Source organism: Amphibalanus amphitrite, unplaced genomic scaffold (genome assembly GCF_019059575.1).
Source record: "Amphibalanus amphitrite isolate SeventyFive unplaced genomic scaffold, NRLGWU_Aamphi_draft 000227F_arrow, whole genome shotgun sequence".
Classification (NCBI taxonomy): Eukaryota; Metazoa; Arthropoda; class Thecostraca; order Balanomorpha; family Balanidae; genus Amphibalanus; species Amphibalanus amphitrite.
This window is the reverse complement of record NW_024881722.1, coordinates 550,115-573,584: the sequence shown is the minus strand read 5'-3', so window position 1 is coordinate 573,584 and position 23,470 is coordinate 550,115. Positions and strand designations below refer to the sequence as shown.

The following is a 23,470-nucleotide window of genomic DNA, read 5'->3' as shown; positions in this document are numbered from 1 at the left end:
CTAAAAGCGGTTTTAACAATTAATGGGCCAGCAGTAGCCGCAAAATAAAAACAAAACAATTGCGGATGAAACAGTTGCCAATAAACTTAGATATGAAAACAAAAAACAACAAATAATCTAAATCTTCTCAAGTAAAATCCAGTCTTCCAGTGCAAATTTCAAAACAATAATTCGGGCTCGTTCTTCTTCTTTTCTATCGCTGTTCGCGGGACTTCGTACCTCTGGGATCCTTTGTCAACGGGTATCAAAATTTTCACAGCCGCTACAACAGCGATGCTATGATTTAATTACTCAGTTGGATTCCTCTGGTCCGTGCCAGTTCTAAGCTGCTTCTTGATTGCCGAACGACGCGGTGGTTCCCGTTATTTATAAAAATTTTCAAGACGGGTGATAACAAACATACACTACGGATGGCGGCGCCTCGGCGCCCGCCATTAACGTAAGACCACTGTAGTTGCTGTTCGCCACCAAAGACCTTGATGATCAACACTCGCTGTATTTGGCTGAGGTTTCTGCGGAAGCAAAAACACGTAGATGAAAGAAAGAAAGAAAAATTGTCAAACCAAGCTCACACCAAGCCAAGCACCAGCCATCGCCACTGATCAATCTCTCATTCTGATCACCCAACTATCCATGTGCAAGTATCCAATACCAAGATACGAGTACCAAATTTTTCCAATATTCTTTAACTGCACACAATGACACGTACGAATCCATAGACCAAGCAACATATACCAAGCTATTGGCTAGATTTATATACTACCATAGACATAAACCCGTACCATCAGAATGGGGTCTCCGACGAACATCAGGCGAACACCAACGCTCCAAACCAAGTCGCCGATCCAAGGCGGGCCACCAGCCCAGCGGGCCAAGTCGGCGAGTCACAGTTCTCTCCAACCAAGTCGAACCACCCAAAGGCGGGCGGCCAGTACGTGTGATACACCTGGACAGGTAAACGAACCACGTTTACGAAAGTGGCGCAGACGGAAAACATGGCGCAAATAATGAATCTACGGTAATTGACATACAAATGGATTATAGCCGCAGTTTTATCGCAGAAAGTTAAACAATGACATCCATGAATAAAAAGTGACATAAGATCGTAACATAATCCAGCAAATTTACGTCCAAAAATACACAAATACTTACAGAGCACGCCGCGCCAATACACCAAACCAATCCAAAATCCAAAGTGACACCGAGAGCCAGACAGAAACCGATAACACCTCCGACACAATATTACCACAAATATCTACGAAGCGCGAATCGGTCTTTCCCAAATTAGCACTCGGGAAAAAGAGAAGTGTCGCAAATACCCAAAATACATCTCAAGGCTACTTTGTGCAGAAACATGAAAATATTCCCTTTGTTTACATCGATAACCATTCTCCTTCAGCTCTATTACTACACAGGGCCAGCAGAATAACCGACAACATTTTCGGACAGAAACCTTTTCTCGAATAAACCTTTCGCGATAAATAAAGACAAATGCACCGAACATTCTACAGCAAAGACAATTTAAATCATCACATAGATATTCTCACTAAAAATACGCGACTACGCCTATCTATTCTCGTCATCCATCACAAACCCTAGCAGGTGCTGACCTCTATATCTCCAACGCATCTCTGTACTCGACGTAGGTGGCGTTGGGCGCGGACAATAGCCAACTACCAACCGTCAAAACGGTAAGCGCCCTTACAACCACGGACACTGGGCGCACGCAGGCGCTATCACATGATTAGCCCCTTTCTTTATAGTCGCGGGGCTCTACGACTTCGGGTGGAGAGCGCGGGGGGCGCCTCGGGCTTCCGCCGTCATCTTGCTGTCGGCGGCGCCCCCCGCGCCCGCCAACGCACCGCACACTAGCCAGTCTTCTTAGTCCGAAGCGTGTCGCAGCATGAGGAGTCCTGGCACCGGCTTGAGGTGTCCGTTTTCGCCTAGCCGATGCGGTCTACAAGTCCTCCTTCCCTCAACACCGCTTGCAGTCGCAGTGGAGTTACGGAAGATCTTGTAGACTTGGTGAGTGCCCTCAAGCGCCTGAACGGACAGGAGCTCAAGATGGCGGGGGCCAAGGCCGAGATCCGTCAGGGCCTCAGCCGAGGCCTTGGAGAAGGCGCCGCGCCAGTTGAGCGTCACTGAACCGAAACGGACACTTTCGGGCGCGACACCCAGAGAGTGGCCGGCGTACTCTCGGATGACGGGCGTGTCGTAGTACGCCCGCTTCCGCTGGTCTGCGGCATCGAGGTCGCCGTTGTCAGCCAGAATATGGGCGTCGAGGACTGCCACTTGTCCTCGGATCTTGACCAGGAGGTCTGGTTTTCTAAGTCCCGCGGGGGTGTTGATCATGGGCTCCTTGATCAGCGCCGACGCCCCGCGGTCCTTGAGGAACTTAGCCGCCAGGTCTAGAACCCGATTGTGCCTTGCGGTGCGCGGTGCGGCCGTTCGATGACACACCTGCGATATGTGGGCAAGGGTCTCCAACGCGGAGCACCCCGTATCGCAGGTGGCCCGGCCGCCCTCTGTGTTGGCCCTGGATGCCCGTTGGGCCGTATACAAGAGGTTGCCGCGCACCTTAAGATGGCACCGACAAAGTGACAGCCCCGCAGAGGGGGCTTTGACGCTCGGATCCAGTCATTGGCGTGTGGGACGCCAGCAGCGGCTTCAAGGCCGCGTCCATCGACGGTTCCCAACAATGTGTCGCGATGATACCGCCGAATGGCCGCTTTGGAGTCGAGTCGAACTCCATTACGGGTGACGGGCTCGCTCTGGTGCAGGAGTCCCCTGATGTAGGATCCTCCTGCGAGCTCACGTACACTCTCGTAACTGCTGTTGAGGATACGACTGGCTCGATCGTACCTCATCAGCGGGATCGTTACTCGGAGCTCCGGTACCCCGAGACCACCATCTCGCACGCGCGCATGGATGAACGCATCCGAGGCGTCCGGAGGCAGGTGGAGCCAAGAACGGACGCTCTTTCGGATCGACTGGTCGAGTCGTTTCAGCTTTGTACTCCTGCATTTCCCAAGCACCAAGGTGTGTAAGGCACCAGGGATGATGCTGGTTCGCGCAGGAAGTGCATCCTCTGCTCCGGTTTGAGGGGTGCATGCGTCAGTTCACCAAGCTGGCGAAGCACCGTCTCTCCGGTAGCCGGTTTGATACCTGTGTGGTCCAACTGGAGGCCCAGGTATTTTACCTCACCGACCGCTCCGACGTTGGGAAGCGGTTTCCCGTTCACCAGGACTTGATGCGAGGCATCGACGTGCATCGACGTACGTCCTCTTGTGCCGGCCGTCTACTTTACGGACGAGGACCTGGCACGTGGTCGGACTGATGCCTAGCCCCGCCTGGCTGAGGGTGTCGGTGAGCACCTGCAGCCGGTGCTCTCACATGGCTGGTCCTTGCCAGCACAACCAGATCGTCGGCGAATGCCAGGACGGTTGACGGGTCGACCGGCGAGACGCCGAGGGTGCAGACCGCCTCGTCCACGACACTGTTGAACAAGTGAGGGGAGAGGGGATCGCCCTGGCGGACTCCGCGGGTGGTCCGGATCACACAGCCTCGACGAATCTCTGTAGTGGACCCGGTGTACATCCCGTGAATCACGTCCACGATTGGTGGCGGCATGCCAATGCATTCCGCAGCACGGCTGATCGACTGGTGCGATACACTGTCGAATGCCTTCGCCACGTCTATCCAGGCTATTGCCAGCGGTTGCCTATGATGCTGCGACTCGCGCATGATCGCATCGAGGAGCCAGGTGTTCTCCGCTGTTCCATGTGCTGGGATGAAAGCGCGTTGCACTGGGTTCAGTGGGCACAGTTTAGACGCACGACGTGCGAGGATCTTCGAGAACAGGCGCACACGCACCGACGAGATGGTAATCGGCCGAAACCGGTCGGGCGTGGAGAGAGTCATAGAGAGTCATAGTTACTCCCGCCGTTTACCCGCGCTTGGATGAATTTCTTCACTTTGACATTCAGAGCACTGGGCAGAAATCACATCGCGTCAACACCGACCTTGGCAATCGCGATGCTATGATTTAATTAGTCAGTCGGATTCCCCTGGTCCGTGCCAGTTCTGAGTTGCTAATTGCCGAACGACGCGGTGGTTCCCGTCGACCGCGCGCGCGCCACCGTTACCGGCGACGACACGCGACGGCCAGACAGGCCACACCATTATTACATCTGAAGCTATGAGTGTTAAAGGGGTTTTCTTTGGGGGACGAAAATAAGAAAACGGGGCATGGAAGTATTTTGGGGGAAGAGATTAACTTCAAAGGGTATAACAGAATCTATTCCCTGTGAAGATTAGCATTGCTAGACTGTATAACAGAAATTATACCGTACCTAATTAATATATTTCATTTTTTCTCTCTCTCTCCCTCTCTTCCTCTCTCTCTCTCTCTCGCTCTCTCTCTCTCTCTCTCTGTCTCTCTCTCTCTCTCCCTCTCTCTCTCTCTCTCTCTCTCTCTCTCTCTCTGTCTTCCTCGTTCCTCCCTCGTTTAGTTGTAGCATTTGCAGCCTTTACCATTGTTCCGTTGCTGAGATAATCTCTGTAGTAAAAACAGCATTGCTGACTATTTTGTATTTTCGTTACCGTTCTGAATCTTCACCATCCGTGAGGCTCATTGTAAAGACCTCAACCAGCCAGCCTCACACTGAGTAAGAACAGTCAGCCTCAGTTGAACGTGCAGTTGTTAAAGGTACCATAGAACACCTTTTGATGTCCAGAAAAGGTTGGATAAAGAAACCCTTGATGTCCGGACACTTGCAGCTGCTCCTGTCCTGGCGGTACGAAGAGCTGGTGTCCAGCGCCTCTGGCGATCGGCTGTCCCAGCAGCTGCTCCTGTCCTGGCGGTACCATGAGCTGGTGTCCACCGCTGCTGGTGCTCGGCTGTCCCGGCAGCTGCTCCTGTCCAGCCTGCTGGTGTCCACCGCTGCTGGTGCTCGGCTGTCCCGGCAGCTGCTCCTGTCCAGCCTGCTGGTGTCCACCGCTGCTGGTGCTCGGCTGTTCCAGCAGCTGCCGCCGTTCAGGGTATACGGGCTTCGACGGGCCGAGCGGTCCGGCGCCGCCTGAGGCCATTTCCGGCGGTCTGAGTCCTCGCAGTGGTCTCGTCACATCTCTCGTCTCTTCCGTCAGCTCCTGCGCCATACGGTGCGAAGTGTACCACTCCAGGGTTCTAGAGGACCTCAGACGAAGCCGGTCCTGGATCGCGGCGATCGGATATCCAAGCCGAAGCATGTTGGTTCCCAAGGTGTGCCGGATGCAGTGGTTTGTGTACCTTTTAGAAGTGCCAGCAGAGGCACTTATTGTCGGCATCATGCTGTCGATGGCGTTTTTCCCCTTCGGCGCGTTCACGTACCAGGAGTCACTGTCCGGCTCCTGCAGCATTTGCAGAGCTGTCTTTGGCTTCTGAAGGAAAGCTGGTTGACGCTCATCCAGATTTGACAAGTAGAACTTCAGCGTAGTGTACAGAAAGACTCCTGCCTCCGGGTCGTCTGTTAGAGATGTGACTCGTCGGCAGGTAGAGCTTGGACCCGTGTGCTGATAGTCCTTTTCCATGAGGGATTGATCCATCCTTATCTCGGCCCTTCCGAGCGCGTCCCTTCCCTCTACAAAACTGTCTTTTTTCAGCTGGTGCCAAATTTCGCGGCCACGATAGCCAAACGTCATAGACAGCATGTAGTAAACGTATTGCTGCAGCACTGTGGGATCTTCGTAAGTCTTTTGGCTGGCGAAATACTGCCTGATTACTTCTTGATCCGCATGATCCATAGGCATTTTGGCAGTGCCCTCAGCCCGATTACCCTCCAAAGCAAATCATCTTTTAGCAGCTCTGAACTGCTCGTTTGACTTGCGGAAAGTAGGGTGTGTGGCCATATTTGGCATATCTTCCAGCATCTCTGACAGGTGACGCTGTAGCCCAGCTCGCAGAACTTGCAGCGAGCTCGGAGTAAACTGCAAACCTTCTACTGTGTGGACTTCTCCATAGAACTTGTACAGCGTTTTGTCAAGTGCCGCGAGATCTTGGCCATACGCAGTTATATCGTCCTTGACATATTTGACCTGGCGACTTCTCTGTGCCCACTTCTTGTATGTTGCCAACGCCCAGTGGGTCGTTTTCCTTGTGTTTCTAGGGATCGATTCTGCTGCTCTATCGTGCAGTTCCTGTGAGGCCAAATTACTATCTTGACTATCTACGGTTTCAGCATCACTGTCGTTCATATTGCTAAGGCAAATATGTACAAATTACAATTACAAAAGCCTACTCAGTAATTGCTTTTGTTTATTTCAATCAGGAATGCGCTAAATATTGTATAATTATATCTACAAACAAGCCTTTAACCCTCGCACGACCAGGCCATTTCTCATAACACGAACGACCAGGGGGGGGGGGTTGTTACGACCCCCCCCTGGCGTTTCGAAACGGAAGGTCGTAGAGCTTAGCGGAAAAAAACCAACGGATTGCTCTCAACGAGATCTCGCGATTGGTGGTATATTTTTTGGTCCTAGGTCAACATTTGACCTACTTATGACCGGTCAAAGGTCAAATTTTCCGAAAAAATCAAACTTTTTCAACTTTCCGCGGCGATTGCGGCAAAACGGTGGGAGATATCGCCTTGAAACCTTCACTTTCGTGTTCCTTGATCAATTCTCTATCGTTTGGTATGTATTTCGTTTCCCTAGCTCTAAAAATGGCGCGTTGGGAGCGCCGGAAGTCGGCAAGGTCACAGTCGGCGGCAGAAATTCGAAAAATCAAAATTTAAATTTTTGAAATCTGATTAATTTTTGGATTTGGGAGGTCCATTTGCTCCCTATAGAAGCTAATATTGCTGCATATTCCCATTGAGGTGACAAGAATTAGCAAAATAGTGGTTCGGGCGCTTTTCAAAAATAGTACCGGACGCTGTTCCTCTTGTGACGTCATAGCTCCGTGACCTGACCTGACCCGGTCAATTTTCTTGCACCACACGATAGCCAATGCTTGCCCCAACATGCATGGGAAGTTTCATCATGATCCATCAAACAATGTGGGTATCACCGGCAGAAAACCTAGGGATTCGGCGCACACGTTTGGTAACTGTCGGCCGGAGGCTGTACCTCTTATGACGTTATAACTCCGTGACCTGACATGACCCGATCAATTTTTTTTCGGCAAAAGATGCGCAAAGGTTGCCCCAGAGGGTATTGAAAATGTCAGCCCGCTACGACAAGCCGTTTAGCGTGCACTTCGAAAAAACCTCAGGGGGGGGGGGGTTGATACAACCCCCCCCCCCCCTAGGCGTTCTAGGGTTAAGTGCCAGCTAAACCTTGCAATGCGAAAAATGCGAGTGATTGGCAATAATCATCAAGGCCGTATAAGTTAGGTAAGATCGTCCGGGCTCGCTAATGTTACAAATCTGCAACACTACGGTGACGTCACCGGGGCATACGCTCCCTGGCTCGATCCGGACCCTGATGCGGCGGCTGCAATCGCTGCTAATAGAAAAATTACTGGTGCAATAGCGCTTTTAAATGACTTTAAAAAGGGGGAAAATATGCTAGCAAAATAATTATGAGAATCCCTTGTCCTGACTGGGATTGTATGACCCCGCCACTGTGCAACAATTGAGATAAAATTTCTTGTGAATGGTTCATGTGCTCACAGAATATAGAAAACCTTCATTGGGAAGAAAATCATGGTATAACGGTATTATTCACATATGGAAATAATTCAGTTATACCTTGCGATTTTTTTAATTAGCTACACGTGCAATTGCCAGCACACCGCTGCTTGCAAATTCAAGACTATCGTGGAATTCGTGCCTCCTTTGTCGTAGGGCATTCGGTTAGGGAGAGATTTGCACCTGGGCATCAAGACTCTCAGCAGATCTGCGCACATTCGGTTCGGTTAACTGTCATTCGCCAGCGCGGTAACCATGGTGGAAAATATAGGGCCGGACTCTGAGGTAAAAGTAAAGCATGCAAAGCACGGTAAAGCAAGAATAATAGCAATAAGTGAAAGTATACCTATCAGTATTTACTAAAAACTCATTACATGGATTATTATTACACCAATGACAATAGTAGTTAGTACCCCGATATAGAATATGAAATACTTCGTTTCGCCACATTGTCGTTCACTGCTGTGGGACTGGCCGTTTTTTTGGGGGGGATCAGGGTGATCCTGTTCACCCGGAGCTGGTCCGGGATTGGCCGTTTTATGTAGGGATCAGGGTGGTCCTGTTCACCCGGAGCTGGTCCGGGATTGGCCGTTTTAGGGATCAGGGTGGTCCTGTTCACCCGGAGCTGGTCCGGGATTGGCCGTTTTAGGGATCAGGGTGGTCCTGTTCACCCGGAGCTGGTCCGGGATTTTTCCCGTCCAGAGAAATGAGTTGAGGATTGGTCTGACTACGTCCACGCCCCAGCCGACGATCATCTTACCGGTCATGTTATCCGGTCCAGACGCTGAGTCTAGGCTCAGGCCCTTGATGGCACGGAGAACGTGGCCCTCAGTGAAGGGTACAAGTTCGACCGCCCCCGTGCCTTTCGGTCGTTAGGCATGATTGTCCCGAGGTGAGTCCGCGCCGAACCGCTCCCCATAGACACGAGCAACATCGGCGGCGTCCGGTTTTGTTTTCGATGGAGTGTTTTCATAGCGCGCCCGCTTCCATTGGCTGCGGTTAGCGGGCACCGCCCCCGTGTCGGACGGAATTTCGGAGCCTTGCGTTGTGTGCACAGGTCCCCTTTGTTGCCAAACCCTCCTGCCACCTCAACTGTCGGGGGCCAGGTCACGTATCAGCACCCTGTACAATGCGCTTATGTCACCACCCTCGCAAACCGCGTCGTAAAAGTCCCAGGCCTTCTCTGCGGCTTCGGTCAGATCCCGGTTCCGGGGTCGCTCGACCCGCTCGGTCCTGCCTCCTGCGCTGGGGGGGGGGGGTTATTCCCCTTGGGCGGTGGCTGGTCGCCCTCAGGGTCACCCTCGTGTCTATCCGCCACGTGCGGTGGTTGGCCTGGTGCCGGGAGGTTCTCGTCCTGGGCGTTTCCTGCACCCCGCTCCGCTCTCACCACCCGCTCTACTTCCCTGTATCTTGGCCTTTTCCTGAGTGCGTTGATCTGGTCAGCATTATAAGCCGGAAACCGGCGACACACAAACTGACTGACCCCCATGCCACAGGCTGCCCTTCCATTCCACTTTAGCCATTCCTCCGCCATGTCCCTAACGACGTCTGTGGGGAATTTAGCGCGCTCCGATGGCCCAGGTGGTGACTGGTTGTAGGCTCTGATGGCCCAGGTGGTGACTGGTTGTAGGCTCTGATGGCCCAGGTGGTGACTGGTTGTAGGCTCTGATGGCCCGGGTGGTGACTGGTTGTAGGCTCTGATGGCCCGGGTGGTGACTGGTTGTAGGCTCTGATGGCCCAGGTGGTGACTGGTTGTAGGCTCTGATGGCCCAGGTGGTGACTGGTTGTAGGCTCTGATGGCCCAGGTGGTGACTGGTTGTAGGCTCTGATGGCCCGGGTGGTGACTGGTTGTAGGCTCTGATGGCCCAGGTGGTGACTGGTTGTAGGCTCTGATGGCCCAGGTGGTGACTGGTTGTAGGCTCTGATGGCCCGGGTGGTGACTGGTTGTAGGCTCTGATGGCCCAGGTGGTGACTGGTTGTAGGCTCCGATGGCCCAGGTGGTGACTGGTTGTAGGCTCTGATGGCCCGGGTGGTGACTGGTTGTAGGCTCCGATGGCCCAGGTGGTGACTGGTTGTAGGCTCTGATGGCCCAGGTGGTGACTGGTTGTAGGCTCTGATGGCCCAGGTGGTGACTGGTTGTAGGCTCTGATGGCCCAGGTGGTGACTGGTTGTAGGCTCTGATGGCCCAGGTGGTGACTGGTTGTAGGCTCCGATGGCCCAGGTGGTGACTGGTTGTAGGCTCCGATGGCCCAGGTGGTGACTGGTTGTAGGCTCTGATGGCCCAGGTGGTGACTGGTTGTAGGCTCCGATGGCCCAGGTGGTGACTGGTTGTAGGCTCTGATGGCCCAGGTGGTGACTGGTTGTAGGCTCCGATGGCCCAGGTGGTGACTGGTTGTAGGCTCCGATGGCCCAGGTGGTGACTGGTTGTAGGCTCTGATGGCCCAGGTGGTGACTGGTTGTAGGCTCCCGGATGAGCGCGTTTACGGTGCAACTGCATTCCGACTAGAGTTGCAAAGTTTTCCCAAAAGGCTGCTACCGGCACCGCCCCGCCCCACACAAAATTTTCTGGGATACCGGCATGCTACCACGCCCCAAGCAAAAAAAACACCAAATTACCGGCATACTAAAAAAACCTGCATTCTTGATTCTAGCTTACCCCTGCAAGAGATGCCACATTTTGGCAGTTTCAGTACCCCTCCCACCCAACAGCCATCCATTGTCCAACCACAAATACCAGCAGGCTGATTTTGGCTGAGTTGGCCCCACAAATACCCACAATTTTGAAACTCAATTCCAGTCTATAACTATTAAAATATCACCTGTAATCAAAGAAGTATTGCCTACAAAAAAAACTATTACATTCATCAAAAAGGTGAGGACAAAAAGGACTTGAATTACTGAAATGTGTTTTTGAAGACTGGACAGTGAGCAGTAATCACATTTACATTTCACAGTTGTTCTACTTTTCCATATTCTCCTAAAATGTTGCAGGCACCAGCCAAATGTTTAAAATATAGATGGTCAAAACATAGATTAACAAGTACAGATTAGGCCATCTTCCTAACTTGAACTGAGGAAGCGAGATCAACATCTACTTTTTCCTTTCCACTATGGCTTGCTGGTTCGTGAATAAGATACGAATCATGTAAAAAATGTGTTAATAACTCACTGGTCCTGAGAATAGCCACCAAATAATATGTATAAAAACGATATCTTCCATCCTCTCCAACCTCAAGCGGGAACAAACACAAGGTTATCGATTTCGAAACAGATGCGCCATAATAGAGGCTTTTAACCAGCTGATTAAAACGCTGCAAAAAAAATGTTTTACGACTGCAAGCCACTGCTTCGTGAATGATTATATTGATAAAAATTACCCAACACATTATTAAATTATAATGAAATCAACATTGTAGTGTAATTCACTGCAAAGAAATTCATCTCTCTTCAGTTATTCAACCAAAAGGGTATATGAATAAATATTACGTCATCAGATTACATCCATTCATTAGGGGAGAGAATCTTAAAAGTAAATCCTTGGTTGTCTAATTATTTGCGCCACTTTTTGTCAATTTTGCCTGCATGATGTGTTTTCTTGTAAAGATAAGACAAAATGCCAGTTTAAATCCATTTTCATTTAATAATGGGACCAAAGTCAGACTCAGGGCTACCTAACACCTGCCTTTTCAGCTGGATTTTCAGTGTCAAATTCTTTGTAGAGTTTCTCAGACCACATCTCATGATCTCAGGACTCAAGGCCAGTTTCCAAACATTGTGTTTTTTGGTGTTTTGATTCTGCCTTTTCCCCTAGGGAATGTTGTCATGAACATTGATTTATTTTATTGTGCTATACGTATTACCCACCATTAGACTTACTAGTTTATCGTGCTTTTGCAACATGAATGAGTATTCTTCCTTTTATAGACCACAGTAGATTCTTGACATTGACAATTCTAATTATAACCAAGCCTGTGAATTGTGTGAAATGCTGAGGTCCATGTGTTACCCCTACACTTAGCAATGGAACTTCTACCACAAAATGTATCTTGCAGTGGCTAATATTGCTGTTACTACAATTTGAGAGCCTCTTAGTGTCCAAAGTTTTAAGTTTGAATCATTTGCTGATATTTTTTTTGCACAAAATCAAAAATACCGGCATGCTACCGGCAAGACATGCCAGTTACCACGAATAAACCTTCGGTAGTGAAAAATTACCGGCATGCCGGTAGTGCGGTAGTGAAATTTTGCAACTCTAATTCCGACCTTGGAGTTGAACTCCCTTGACATTCCGCACAGGTTAGCCAGAATGGGTGTCATTTCCGTCCGGGATAGCTGTCTCCTCCCCTCTGGTTAGGGTCACGATTCCTGCCAGGAGGAGGAGTTAGTTTCCGGGGTGCGCGGGCCGACTGGCCACCGGCTCTCGCCCCTCTGCTCCCAGTCCCCGTCAGCGTCAGCCGCTGCCCAGACTGCCCACCGGCTCTCGCCCCTCTGCTCCCAGTCCCGGTCAGCGTCAGCCGCTGCCCAGACTGCCCACCGGCTCTCGCCCCTCTGCTCCCAGTCCCGGTCAGCGTCAGCCGCTGCCCAGACTGCCCACCGGCTCTCGCCCCTCTGCTCCCAGTCCCGGTCAGCGTCAGCCGCTGCCCAGACTGCCCACCGGCTCTCGCCCCTCTGCTCCCAGTCCCGGTCAGCGTCAGCCGCTGCCCAGACTGCCCACCGGCTCTCGCCCCTCTGCTCCCAGTCCCGGTCAGCGTCAGCCGCTGCCCAGACTGGCCACCGGCTCTCGCCCCTCTGCTCCCAGTCCCGGTCAGCGTCAGCCGCTGCCCAGACTGCCCACCGGCTCTCGCCCCTCTGCTCCCAGTCCCGGTCAGCGTCAGCCGCTGCCCAGACTGCCCACCGGCTCTCGCCCCTCTGCTCCCAGTCCCCGTCAGCGTCAGCCGCTGCCCAGACTGCCCACCGGCTCTCGCCCCTCTGCTCCCAGTCCCGGTCAGCGTCAGCCGCTGCCCAGACTGCCCACCGGCTCTCGCCCCTCTGCTCCCAGTCCCCGTCAGCGTCAGCCGCTGCCCAGACTGCCCACCGGCTCTCGCCCCTCTGCTCCCAGTCCCGGTCAGCGTCAGCCGCTGCCCAGACTGCCCACCGGCTCTCGCCCCTCTGCTCCCAGTCGCCGTCAGCGTCAGCCGCTGCCCAGACTGCCCACCGGCTCTCGCCCCTCTGCTCCCAGTCCCGGTCAGCGTCAGCCGCTGCCCAGACTGCCCACCGGCTCTCGCCCCTCTGCTCCCAGTCGCCGTCAGCGTCAGCCGCTGCCCAGACTGCCCACCGGCTCTCGCCCCTCTGCTCCCAGTCCCGGTCAGCGTCAGCCGCTGCCCAGACTGCCCACCGGCTCTCGCCCCTCTGCTCCCAGTCGCCGTCAGCGTCAGCCGCTGCCCAGACTGCCCACCGGCTCTCGCCCCTCTGCTCCCAGTCCCCGTCAGCGTCAGCCGCTGCCCAGACTGCCCACCGGCTCTCGCCCCTCTGCTCCCAGTCGCCGTCAGCGTCAGCCGCTGCCCAGACTGCCCACCGGCTCTCGCCCCTCTGCTCCCAGTCCCGGTCAGCGTCAGCCGCTGCCCAGACTGCCCACCGGCTCTCGCCCCTCTGCTCCCAGTCCCGGTCAGCGTCAGCCGCTGCCCAGACTGCCCACCGGCTCTCGCCCCTCTGCTCCCAGTCCCGGTCAGCGTCAGCCGCTGCCCAGACTGCCCACCGGCTCTCGCCCCTCTGCTCCCAGTCCCGGTCAGCGTCAGCCGCTGCCCAGACTGCCCACCGGCTCTCGCCCCTCTGCTCCCAGTCCCGGTCAGCGTCAGCCGCTGCCCAGACTGCCCACCGGCTCTCGCCCCTCTGCTCCCAGTCCCGGTCAGCGTCAGCCGCTGCCCAGACTGCCCACCGTTAGGCCGCTGCACGCACCTGGCGGAGTGCAACTGAAAACCCCACGGTGAGATGACGTTCACTGCTGCTATGTAGTTTGTGCTTCACTGAGGTGCGACAACAGGTGGCTTTTGCTTTTGGCAGCTTGCTGCGGGGACATATGCCCAGACAGACAGGACTTATATGTATATATATATATATATATATATATATATATATATATATATATATATATATATATATATATATATATATATATAGACGATATATATATGTATATATCTCTAATCTCAGAGACGATCTGGTTCACAGGAAAACCAAGCGGGCTGTTTATGGGGAGAAACTGCGCGGTCAGGAAAGCTGTGGGAAAGATTGTGTCATGTGTAAACGGATGTATTCTGGCAATGGTAGAGTAAAGGGCAACCCCAAAGAGTGCTTTTATGATAGGACAATAGGATGCAGATCACAAAATGTCGTCTATGGGATCTGGTGTGACGCGTGCAAAAGGGTTGTGTATGTCGGTGAGACCGGGGATAGCATCTACACACGCGTGCAGAACCACCTCTCGTCTATCCGTGTGGAGAACCCGGCGATCGACCTACCTGTGAGTAGGCATTTTAGAGCGACAGGCCACTCCTTGGACCACCTGCAAGTGGTCGGACTCGAACGAGTGTGGAGGAGGAATGTGGATTACAGGAGGTCGAGGGAGAACCGCTGGATGGGGCTGCTAGGTACCGACAGAGACGGGGGACTAAACGTGCGTTCGACCTAAAGGGCGGAAAGAGGGTGAGAGTGAATGAATCCATGAATGAATAAATGAATGGAGTATGAGATCCTCTCACCCTCTTTATGATTCGGCGCTATGGTGTCTGTGATGTCACGCATGTCTTTGTTTTGAGATTTAATTAGAGGCAATTAGTGCCTATTATAATCACGTGCGGTCCGACATGATTATTATTTTTGTCTTGCATTTGTGGCTTTTGCGGCGAAAGCGTTGGCCATATCACACTGATGAAACCTTGACAATAAAGGTGAAACGTCTGAGTTAAATGTTATTTAAATGGCCTAAAGTGATACGTTATTTATTTGATTTATGCCGAATTTAAGTTCACAATGCAAGACATAAATGATACTGGTGAACTCAGGAGATTGCTGACTCCTGGAGACCTAGAAGAACGGTTTCTGGAGGCGGCAGCTGTGAACACCGAACAAGGCATTGAAACCTGTGCCTTGTTATGTGGGGACGTCAACAGTGAACTGGTAACTGTGACCCATCTGGTTGTTCCAAAACAAACAGGCACGCACAACACGGTAGAGATGACAAGTGACGCCAGCCACGATACGTTTTTGATTGAGGGTGGGCTGAAGGTTCTCGGGTGGATCCACACGCACCCGACTCAAACCGCCTTCCTCAGCAGTGTGGATCTCCACACGCAGCTTAGCTACCAGATGCTTCTACCAGAGGCGGTAGCGGTTGTCTGTGCCCCACTCTACGGGGTGAACAAGTGGCTCCGACTGACCCCTGAAGGTATGAAGCTGGTCGAAGGTTGCACTTTCAGGGGCTTCCACGAGCACGCCTCAAAACGACGGCTATTTACCCAAGCACTCGGAATAGAGTACGTGCAAACAAAAACGACCGTGGTTGACTTGCGTCAAGTCACAGACGCAGCCACCCTGATGCCCTCTGGGCCCAACGACAGCCCGGCGGACCGGCCCAAGCCCACGCCCACCGACAAGGTGCAGCTGCCGTCAACCACCAGCCACCCGAATCGACAGGCAGACGGGCCTCTAGGTGGGCAAACCGAGCACACATCAGGTTCTGGGAACGGCGACACAGAGAAGGTTCCCACTAGCCGCTTAAGGAGACTTGCGGTAAAGGCAGAGCGATACAAATCGCATGCTTCTTTCCTGAGAACATGCATTGAAGAAAGCCTAATCCCCAACGGCTTCCAACTGAAGTGGACCTGCCACTTTGGTGAGAGCCCCAAGATAGAGGAGATCCTCCAAAACGCCTCGACAGAACTGGTCAAGATGGGAGCTGATCTGGCGACGGAGAAAGTGGCTGCCCTCCAGGTCGAGATCGATCACCTACAGGAGTTGGTGCAGAGCAAGCTGCCGGAAGACAGCAGAACAGCGCTCCGATCCGTCATGGAGAAAGATCGGACAGAAACAGCACGCAAGATGTCAACGGTCAAAGAGAAGAAGCTTCGACGTCTGCAAGATAAGAGGCCATCACGAGAAGAAGCGACAGCACACCCCAGTGTCGAAGCGGAAGAGAACGTGCCGGAGGCCCACGCCAACACACGAGGCAAGTCATCTGGGATCTTCAACTTATCGAGCAGAGACTTGACGGCTGCCGAGGAGTCTGTGCTGAAGAAGGGGCTTAATTTTGTCCCATCACGGAAGCAACCTCTGGCTCTGGTGATATCGGAGCTCAAAGAATGGGAGCGCCTGATGCGGCTGCAGGAGTACTGGGCATCGAACGTCTCATCCTCAGAGACTACTGAAGACCCAGACCTGCGGTATAAGACGTCCAAGTGGACCCCGCCACGAGGTCGGGATCCCTGCTTAGACCTGTACATTGAAGAGGTCACCAGGGACATCATCACATCCATCAGGAGGACGGGAACCACCAACATGACCAAGGAGGAAGAGGAGGCTCTGCAAACGCTGATGAAGGATGAAGAAGTGGTTATACGGCCGGCTGACAAGGGGTCAGGCATTGTCCTCATGGACAAATCTGACTACATCGCAAAGCTGGGGAAGGAGCTGACGGACACCTCCACCTACAAGCCTGTGAAGAAAGACATGACAGGTCATATAAACAGGCAGGTCAAGGACATCACCAACAGAATGTATCGGAAGGGCTACATAGGCAAGAACCAGCTGAAGTACCTGATACCGGACCGCCCGAGACCTGGTCAGGTGCAGGGGAACCCTAAAGTGCATAAGGAAGGGAACCCTCTGCGACTCATCGTGGACGGCAGGAACCATGCTACGGAGCGGCTCGCAGAGATGGCAGAGCAGGAGCTGCAACAGCACGTGGAGGGTCTAGACTCTTACGTCAGAGACACCGGGGACTTCCTGCAGAAGCTGAAGCGACTGCCACAACCAGTGAGAGGACGGGGAGGGACACAACCCCTGCTTTTTTGCATGGATGTACGGAAACTGTACCCCAGTGTACCGAGAAGGGAAGGGATGGAGGCGTGCAGGGCAGCTCTTGACGGTCGCTCGAGCAGGTCAGTTCCCACCGATGAGGTCCTGAAAATGATTGAGCTGGTGTTAGAAGGCAACAACTTCAACCTAGATGCGGAGAGGCAGTTCGTCCAGTTAGAAGGCACGGCTATCGGGTCACGTCTGGGATGCAATTACGCTTGTACATATCTGGGGGAATGGGAGAAAGAACTTCTCAAATCATCTGATAAGAAACCGCATTTGTATCTCAGATACATAGACGACATTTTTGGCATATGGGTAGACGGAGAAAACGCACTTCGAGATTTTCACGCAAAAGCAAACGCTATCCACCATCAAATCCAGGTGGATCTCCGCATGTCTCCCGTTTCCATTGATTTTTTAGACGTGACAGTGCACGTGAAAGACGGGAAACTTGAAACTGACCTTTTCACTAAGCCTACGGACTCGAAATCATATCTACGCTTTGACTCGGACCACCCTCATCACACCAAAACGGCGATCCCCTTTGGTCTAGGAATGCGGCTAAAAAGAATTTGTTCCAGGGGAGGAGACTACGCTAGGCACAAGAAAGAGCTCAGGGCTAGGTTGGTAGATAGGGGGTATCCGGGACATTTGATAGATAGAGAACTAGGCAAGCTGGAAAATCAAGATAGGGATGGGGCCAAGGGGAGAGGGAAGGAGAGCTCAGACAAGGGAAAAGATAACAGAGTCCCTCTGGTGCTAACGTACTCTAGTCATCTCCCGGATGTGCGCAAAATTCTACAGAGAAAGAGACACATATTACAGAACTCTGAAAATCTCAGGAACATATTCACCAAGGACCCTCTAGTGGCTTTTCGGCGGGGTCGAAATCTCAGAGACGATCTGGTTCACAGGAAAACCAAGCGGGCTGTTTATGGGGAGAAACTGCGCGGTCAGGAAAACTGTGGGAAAGATTGTGTCATGTGTACTGTAAACGGATGTATTCTGGCAATGGTAGAGTAAAGGGCAACCCCAAAGAGTGCTTTTATGATAGGACAATAGGATGCAGATCACAAAATGTCGTCTATGGGATCTGGTGTGACGCGTGCAAAAGGGTTGTGTATGTCGGTGAGACCGGGGATAGCATCTACACACGCGTGCAGAACCACCTCTCGTCTATCCGTGTGGAGAACCCGGCGATCGACCTACCTGTGAGTAGGCATTTTAGAGCGACAGGCCACTCCTTGGACCACCTGCAAGTGGTCGGACTCGAACGAGTGTGGAGGAGGAATGTGGATTACAGGAGGTCGAGGGAGAACCGCTGGATGGGGCTGCTAGGTACCGACAGAGACGGGGGACTAAACGTGCGTTCGACCTAAAGGGCGGAAAGAGGGTGAGAGTGAATGAATCCATGAATGAATAAATGAATGGAGTATGAGATCCTCTCACCCTCTTTATGATTCGGCGCTATGGTGTCTGTGATGTCACGCATGTCTTTGTTTTGAGATTTAATTAGAGGCAATTAGTGCCTATTATAATCACGTGCGGTCCGACATGATTATTATTTTTGTCTTGCATTTGTGGCTTTTGCGGCGAAAGCGTTGGCCATATCACACTGATGAAACCTTGACAATAAAGGTGAAACGTCTGAGTTAAATGTTATATATATATATATATATATATATATATATATATATATATATATATATATATATATATATATATATAGATTGCAATGATTAAAACCACTAAACAGTACAGGGTGAGCCATAAAGAATTACCCGTCGATAAATTCATTTTATTTCTAAACGGGTTAGCCTAGATATGCCATCTTTTGCATACATGTCGCAAATTTGTCTCCAATCCTGACAGTGTAACTCTTTTTGTATATGCTCGTCGACTGCCTCTGCTACGCTCCTGAAATGCGAGGTCGTCTTAACGCACATCCGCCGCTCCTGAACTTCAGGAATCACCACTGAGTGTTGACTGCTGAACACCCTTTGGTCTAAAGAATGTTGGACGCAATTTATCCCCGAGTTCAGCCCCACGGGCTTCCCAAACTGAAATATCCTGAAAACCCGACTCTACCGAGTCCCTGAAACACCGCAAATGACATACGGCGCAGCATTGTTATAGCATGGGTCATCGAGGAAAATAAGTGAAAAGACGGTGCTTACCTGCTGCCATTTTCTAGCTTAATATTCTAGACAGAAAGGCAGAGAAGCCTCATACCAAGGCTTGCATTGCTTAAGAAACAAAACGAAGAACGGCAATGCCTCCATCCAAAGCAGCACGTGATATGTTGCGGCGCTACAAAGAGTTTCATGAAAAGTTCAGGAACCTCGCACAGAGGTCTTCATTGTTTCGAAAAGCAGAGTAGGGTAGGACACACACATCCAAAAAGGCACCTCAGGGACCGTGACACTCGACGAGAAGGTTCAAGAGGTGATCGCCATGGACGTCCTCGCCGAGTTTCTGCGCGGCCTACGGGATCAGGAGGAAGGTAAGTTATATTAGTCGGTGAAATTTATCAGTTACCCACTAAGCCACATTATTGCTGCGAAATATAGTGTGAAAATGGCTATCTAGTTACTGGCTACCATATCTGCTGCCATATTCCAGTTAAAAACAACAACTTACCAGTTATAAGTTTTAACTATTTTTGCAGCAATATGGCAGCTAGGGCAGCACTGTATCGTTACCCACAGCCGCGAAAAATAGCATGAAAAGGATTATCTAGTCATTTCCTGCCATATTTGCTGCCATATTCTAGTTTAAAACAATAATTTACCAGGTATAACTTAATAAACTATTTTTGCAGCAATATGGCAGCTAAGGCAGCACTGTGTCGTTACCCACAGCCGCGAAAACATGGTGTGTCAAAAGTGGAAATAGCCGGTGCGCCGTCTGGCAACCCGGCAGCCCGCCGCCATAGGGAAATTCATGCTTTTTGTCGCTTTTTCGCTCCTTATGAGTCACTTGATCTAATTAGAGCTTAACTAGGAACGAGGCGGGTCACTTGGACGTATTCGGGAGCCGAATACGGTGTTTTGGAACCAATACCTGGGAAACCCTACCCGCCCAGTGCTAGTTTTTAAGAGTCTGCATGCCCAAATTAACGTTGAGCGCGGCCGTTTTTGGTCGGTTTTCCGCGACCTTGTGGCGAAATCGCCTTATTTATTCAACCAGAGTGGGCTAATTCGCTTAACTAGGAATGCGGCGTTGAAGAGGAGCTGTGGAAAAAAATATTTTTGTATTGTTAACCTTCGCCCCAGTGGGGGGGGGGGAGCATATGTTACCACCCTGTCGCGTTGTTTGCGTGTGCACCGCTTGGGGTAGCTTTTGGTACATCAATTTCGGACAATGTGTGAAATTGTTTACCCCAGGTCATGTCAGGTCAGGTCACCAGGTCAAGTTAACTGACCAAGCCTAAAAAAAGTTTGCAATCATGTCCAGCGTGCAGTGTTTGTCAGAGAGGTTTTAAACTTGGTGGATTGCATGATGTTATGGGTGCCTACAATTTGTATGTCTCGGATTTTTTATATGCGTGACCTAAGGTCACGTCAGTGGTGTGGCCTTTCCATTATAAGTCAATGGAGAAAAACGAAAATGCCTCTAGATCCGTGTGTACCCATAGGAACAGCCCAAATATTTCAGAATCACAATGATTTGGACCCAATGATTGGACAAACACCAATCGATCCCAAATGTCAGTTACCCATTACAGCCCTATTTTTTCTTCCCTCGCAACAGACTACTTGAGGATGAGACGAATCTGTATGACTTGAATGCACATGATTTAACTCTTCTAGCTTTAACAAAAATATATTTTCCAGGCCTGCCCTTCTCGCCCCTGGCGCTGGATGAACTACCAGACATCCAAGAACACGACCAGCGTCCAGACGTAGAGGTGGCGCCAGCCGGCGAGCCCGGTGGAGTGGAGGGACCCGCTCAGCAGGAGGTGGAGCCGGAGCGGGACCCGGTGCAGGCCCTTCGGGCCAACACCCGGCGGACCATCAGCCGGGCTCGGGCCGGCCAGCCCCAGAAAAAGGGCCCGCCCCTGGCGCCGCGCAACCGAACGTACTGCAACGTCGGGCGCTGCACCGGGGAGGTGCAGTATTATGGCATTCACCGGCACTTCGAGGACTGTCACAAGGACGTAAGTATGACGTTTTTTTCATACATCACCATATACAAAAATAATGCACCATGTCAAATATAATTTTCAAGACGGCTTCTTTAGCTTAATCGCTTTTCTGTTTCCAAAGCAATGCACTTCAGAAGGATTGCTGCCATCTTCAAGAATATGTTTAGTAATGCATGCACCAATGCATTCTTGTATTCGTCTTCTTAAAGATGGACTTGAAAGCAGCAATGAGAGTACTCTTTCTTTCACAGATCCAGGACATCGCGGGCGCTGCCCGGGCCCTGAGGCGGGCGCAGCATCCCCGGCGGGCTCCCAGGCGGCCAGTGTACCGGTGCCCGGAGTGCGCGGCGGAGATTCAGGACTTCCGCCGCCACTTCGCCAACCACTTCGCGAGGACGTCGGCTGAGGTAAATAATCTTATTTCTAACATAGCTGCTTTCTACCAAATCAAGTTGATCAGAAGTGGGACCAATTACTGCTTTTAAATACCTGTGAAAGAGTTATTTCTATCATGTGCTTACTTTGTTACGCATTTCTGACTCGTACAAACGTCCTGATGACTTATTTGCGATGTTCATAAATTTCGTTTTTTTCAGTTCCTGCGGGCTGACGCCAACAAGGAGGTCGTCGCTCGGCCTGCTGCACTCTAATCAGTACAATCAGTATCTCTACCTAATCTTGTGTAATTTTACAATCATGTGATATGCACTGTGATAAAGAATAAACGTTTTTTTAACATTGTCTTTCTAAAGCACGCGTCAAACCGAGACATTGAAATATGGGTACTACATAGAACGTACACAAGGTGACACAAACAAAGGTAAAGCTAATCGTCAAGACCAGATTGCTAAAGACTGGCCGTCAATATGAGCCGGCAATCGTCCCTAATCCTTGGGGTGACTCTGGGGGTGATGGCACGCTGCTACTTTTAAGGTGGCACGCTGCTACATAACGATTCCAGGTGATGGCACGCTGCTACTTAACGTTTCCGGGTGATGGCACGCTGCTACATAACGATTGTGGGTGATGGCACGCTGCTACATAACGATTCCAGGTGATGGCACGCTGCTACTTAACGTTTCCGGGTGATGGCACGCTGCTACATAACGATTGCGGGTGATGGCATGGTGCTACTTAAGGTGGCACATTGTTAACCCGCGCCCCAGTGGCGGTCTCAGCCAACTTCGCCCTAGTGGGGGGGGGGGGGGAGCATGTTTTCACCCTCCTCTAACTCAAAAACCAAGAGGGCTATAAAGACTCGGTAAAAAGCAGTCGATAGCTCTCAATGCGTACGTTTGAAAGTAATTCAGTCATTTTTCATCTTAGAGCAATATTGGGGTCACCAGAGGTCATCAAAGGTCAAAATTTGCCAATTGTCATTATGTTTTTCAGAAAAAAATGCCGTTATCTCAGGAACTATGGTAGCTAGAAAAACGCATGGAACAGCAATCGATAGCTTTTGAACTCTTCTTTTGATAAGATTATTATCCAAATTGACCTTAGGTCAACGGTTTAGCCTCCAGAGAGCAAAAACCAAAAATAGCTGTTTTTACGACAAGTGTTTTTCGACAATAACTTTCGACTACAAAAAGCCACGACATTTCTATTGCAAGAATCGTGTTCCTCTCACCGGGACGCGTCGAATGAACTATAATTTGACCTTGAAAGGTCAACTTCATCTGTAATTCTAATCAGTACAATCATTATCTTAACCTAATCTTTTGTAATTTTACAATCATGTGATATGCACTTATAGGTGGCGCCACATGCATCTCGGTAACTTATAGGTGGCGCCACCTATATCTCGTTAACCTATAAGTGGTTCCACCCATTGACATAGGTGGCGCCACCTATATCTCGGTAAGTTAACGTTTTTTTTGTAACCTTTAGGTGTCGCCACCTATTGATAAAGGTGGCGCCACCTATATCCCCGTAACTCATAGGTGGCGCCACCTATTAATATAGGTGGCGCCACCCGCAGCTCGGTGACTTACAGGTGGCGTCACCTATATCTCTGTAACCTATAAGTGGCTCCACCTAATGACATAGGTGGCGCCACCTATATCTCAGTAACTTAACGTTTTTTTGGGGGGTAGCCTTGAGGTGTCGCCACCTATTGATATAGGTGGCGCCACCTTATGTCTCCGTAACTCATAGGTGGCGTCACTTATTAATATAGGTGGCGCCACCTGCATCTCGATAACTTATAGGTGGCGCCCCCTATATCTCGTTTACCTATAAGTGGTTCCACCTATTGACATAGGTGGCGCCACCTATATCTCAGTAACTTAATGTTTTTTTTTGTAACCTTAAGGTGTCGCCACCTGTTTGTATAGGTGGCGCCACCTGTTGATATAGGTTGCGCCACCTATTGATATAGGTGGCGCCACCTTTATCTCGGTAACCTATAAGTGGCTCCACCTAATGTCATAGGTGGCGCCACCTGCATCTTGGTAACCTATAAGTGGCTCCACCTAATGTCATAGGTGGCGCCACCTATGCCTCAGTAACTTAACTTAGGTTGGGTTAGGTTAGGTTAGGTTTGGTTTATGTAGGTTTAGGTTAGGTTAGGTTAGGTTTAGGTTCAGGTTAGGTTAGG

At 51.1% G+C, this 23,470-nt stretch overlaps 1 protein-coding gene and 1 long non-coding RNA gene across 2 annotated transcripts; one reads left to right on the top strand and one right to left on the bottom strand.

The window, feature by feature from the left end:
- Positions 1-480: 480 nt before the first annotated feature.
- LOC122385684 lies at positions 481-1,701 on the bottom strand. The gene is made up of 2 exons (XR_006257248.1): positions 1,153-1,701; positions 481-946 (listed from the first exon to the last, which is right to left on the bottom strand). It is a non-coding gene; the product is annotated as an uncharacterized LOC122385684 (long non-coding RNA).
- Positions 1,702-18,547: 16,846 nt separating this feature from the next.
- Positions 18,548-21,704, top strand: LOC122385683. The gene is made up of 4 exons (XM_043374130.1): positions 18,548-19,227; positions 20,561-20,883; positions 21,123-21,278; positions 21,468-21,704. Exons 1-4 carry the CDS (start codon positions 19,179-19,181, stop codon positions 21,519-21,521), a joined length of 582 nt encoding a protein of 193 aa, XP_043230065.1. The 5' UTR covers positions 18,548-19,178; the 3' UTR covers positions 21,522-21,704.
- Positions 21,705-23,470: the final 1,766 nt, after the last annotated feature.

Coding starts and splice junctions, on each gene's coding strand:
- LOC122385683 (XM_043374130.1), top strand. CDS start 19,179: ATGGACGTCCTCGCCGAGTTTCTGCGCGGCCTACGGGATCAGGAGGAA. Junction 19,228..20,560: donor CCTACGGGATCAGGAGGAAG/GTAAGTTATATT, acceptor TATATTTTCCAG/GCCTGCCCTTCTCGCCCCTG. Junction 20,884..21,122: donor TCGAGGACTGTCACAAGGAC/GTAAGTATGACG, acceptor TTTCTTTCACAG/ATCCAGGACATCGCGGGCGC.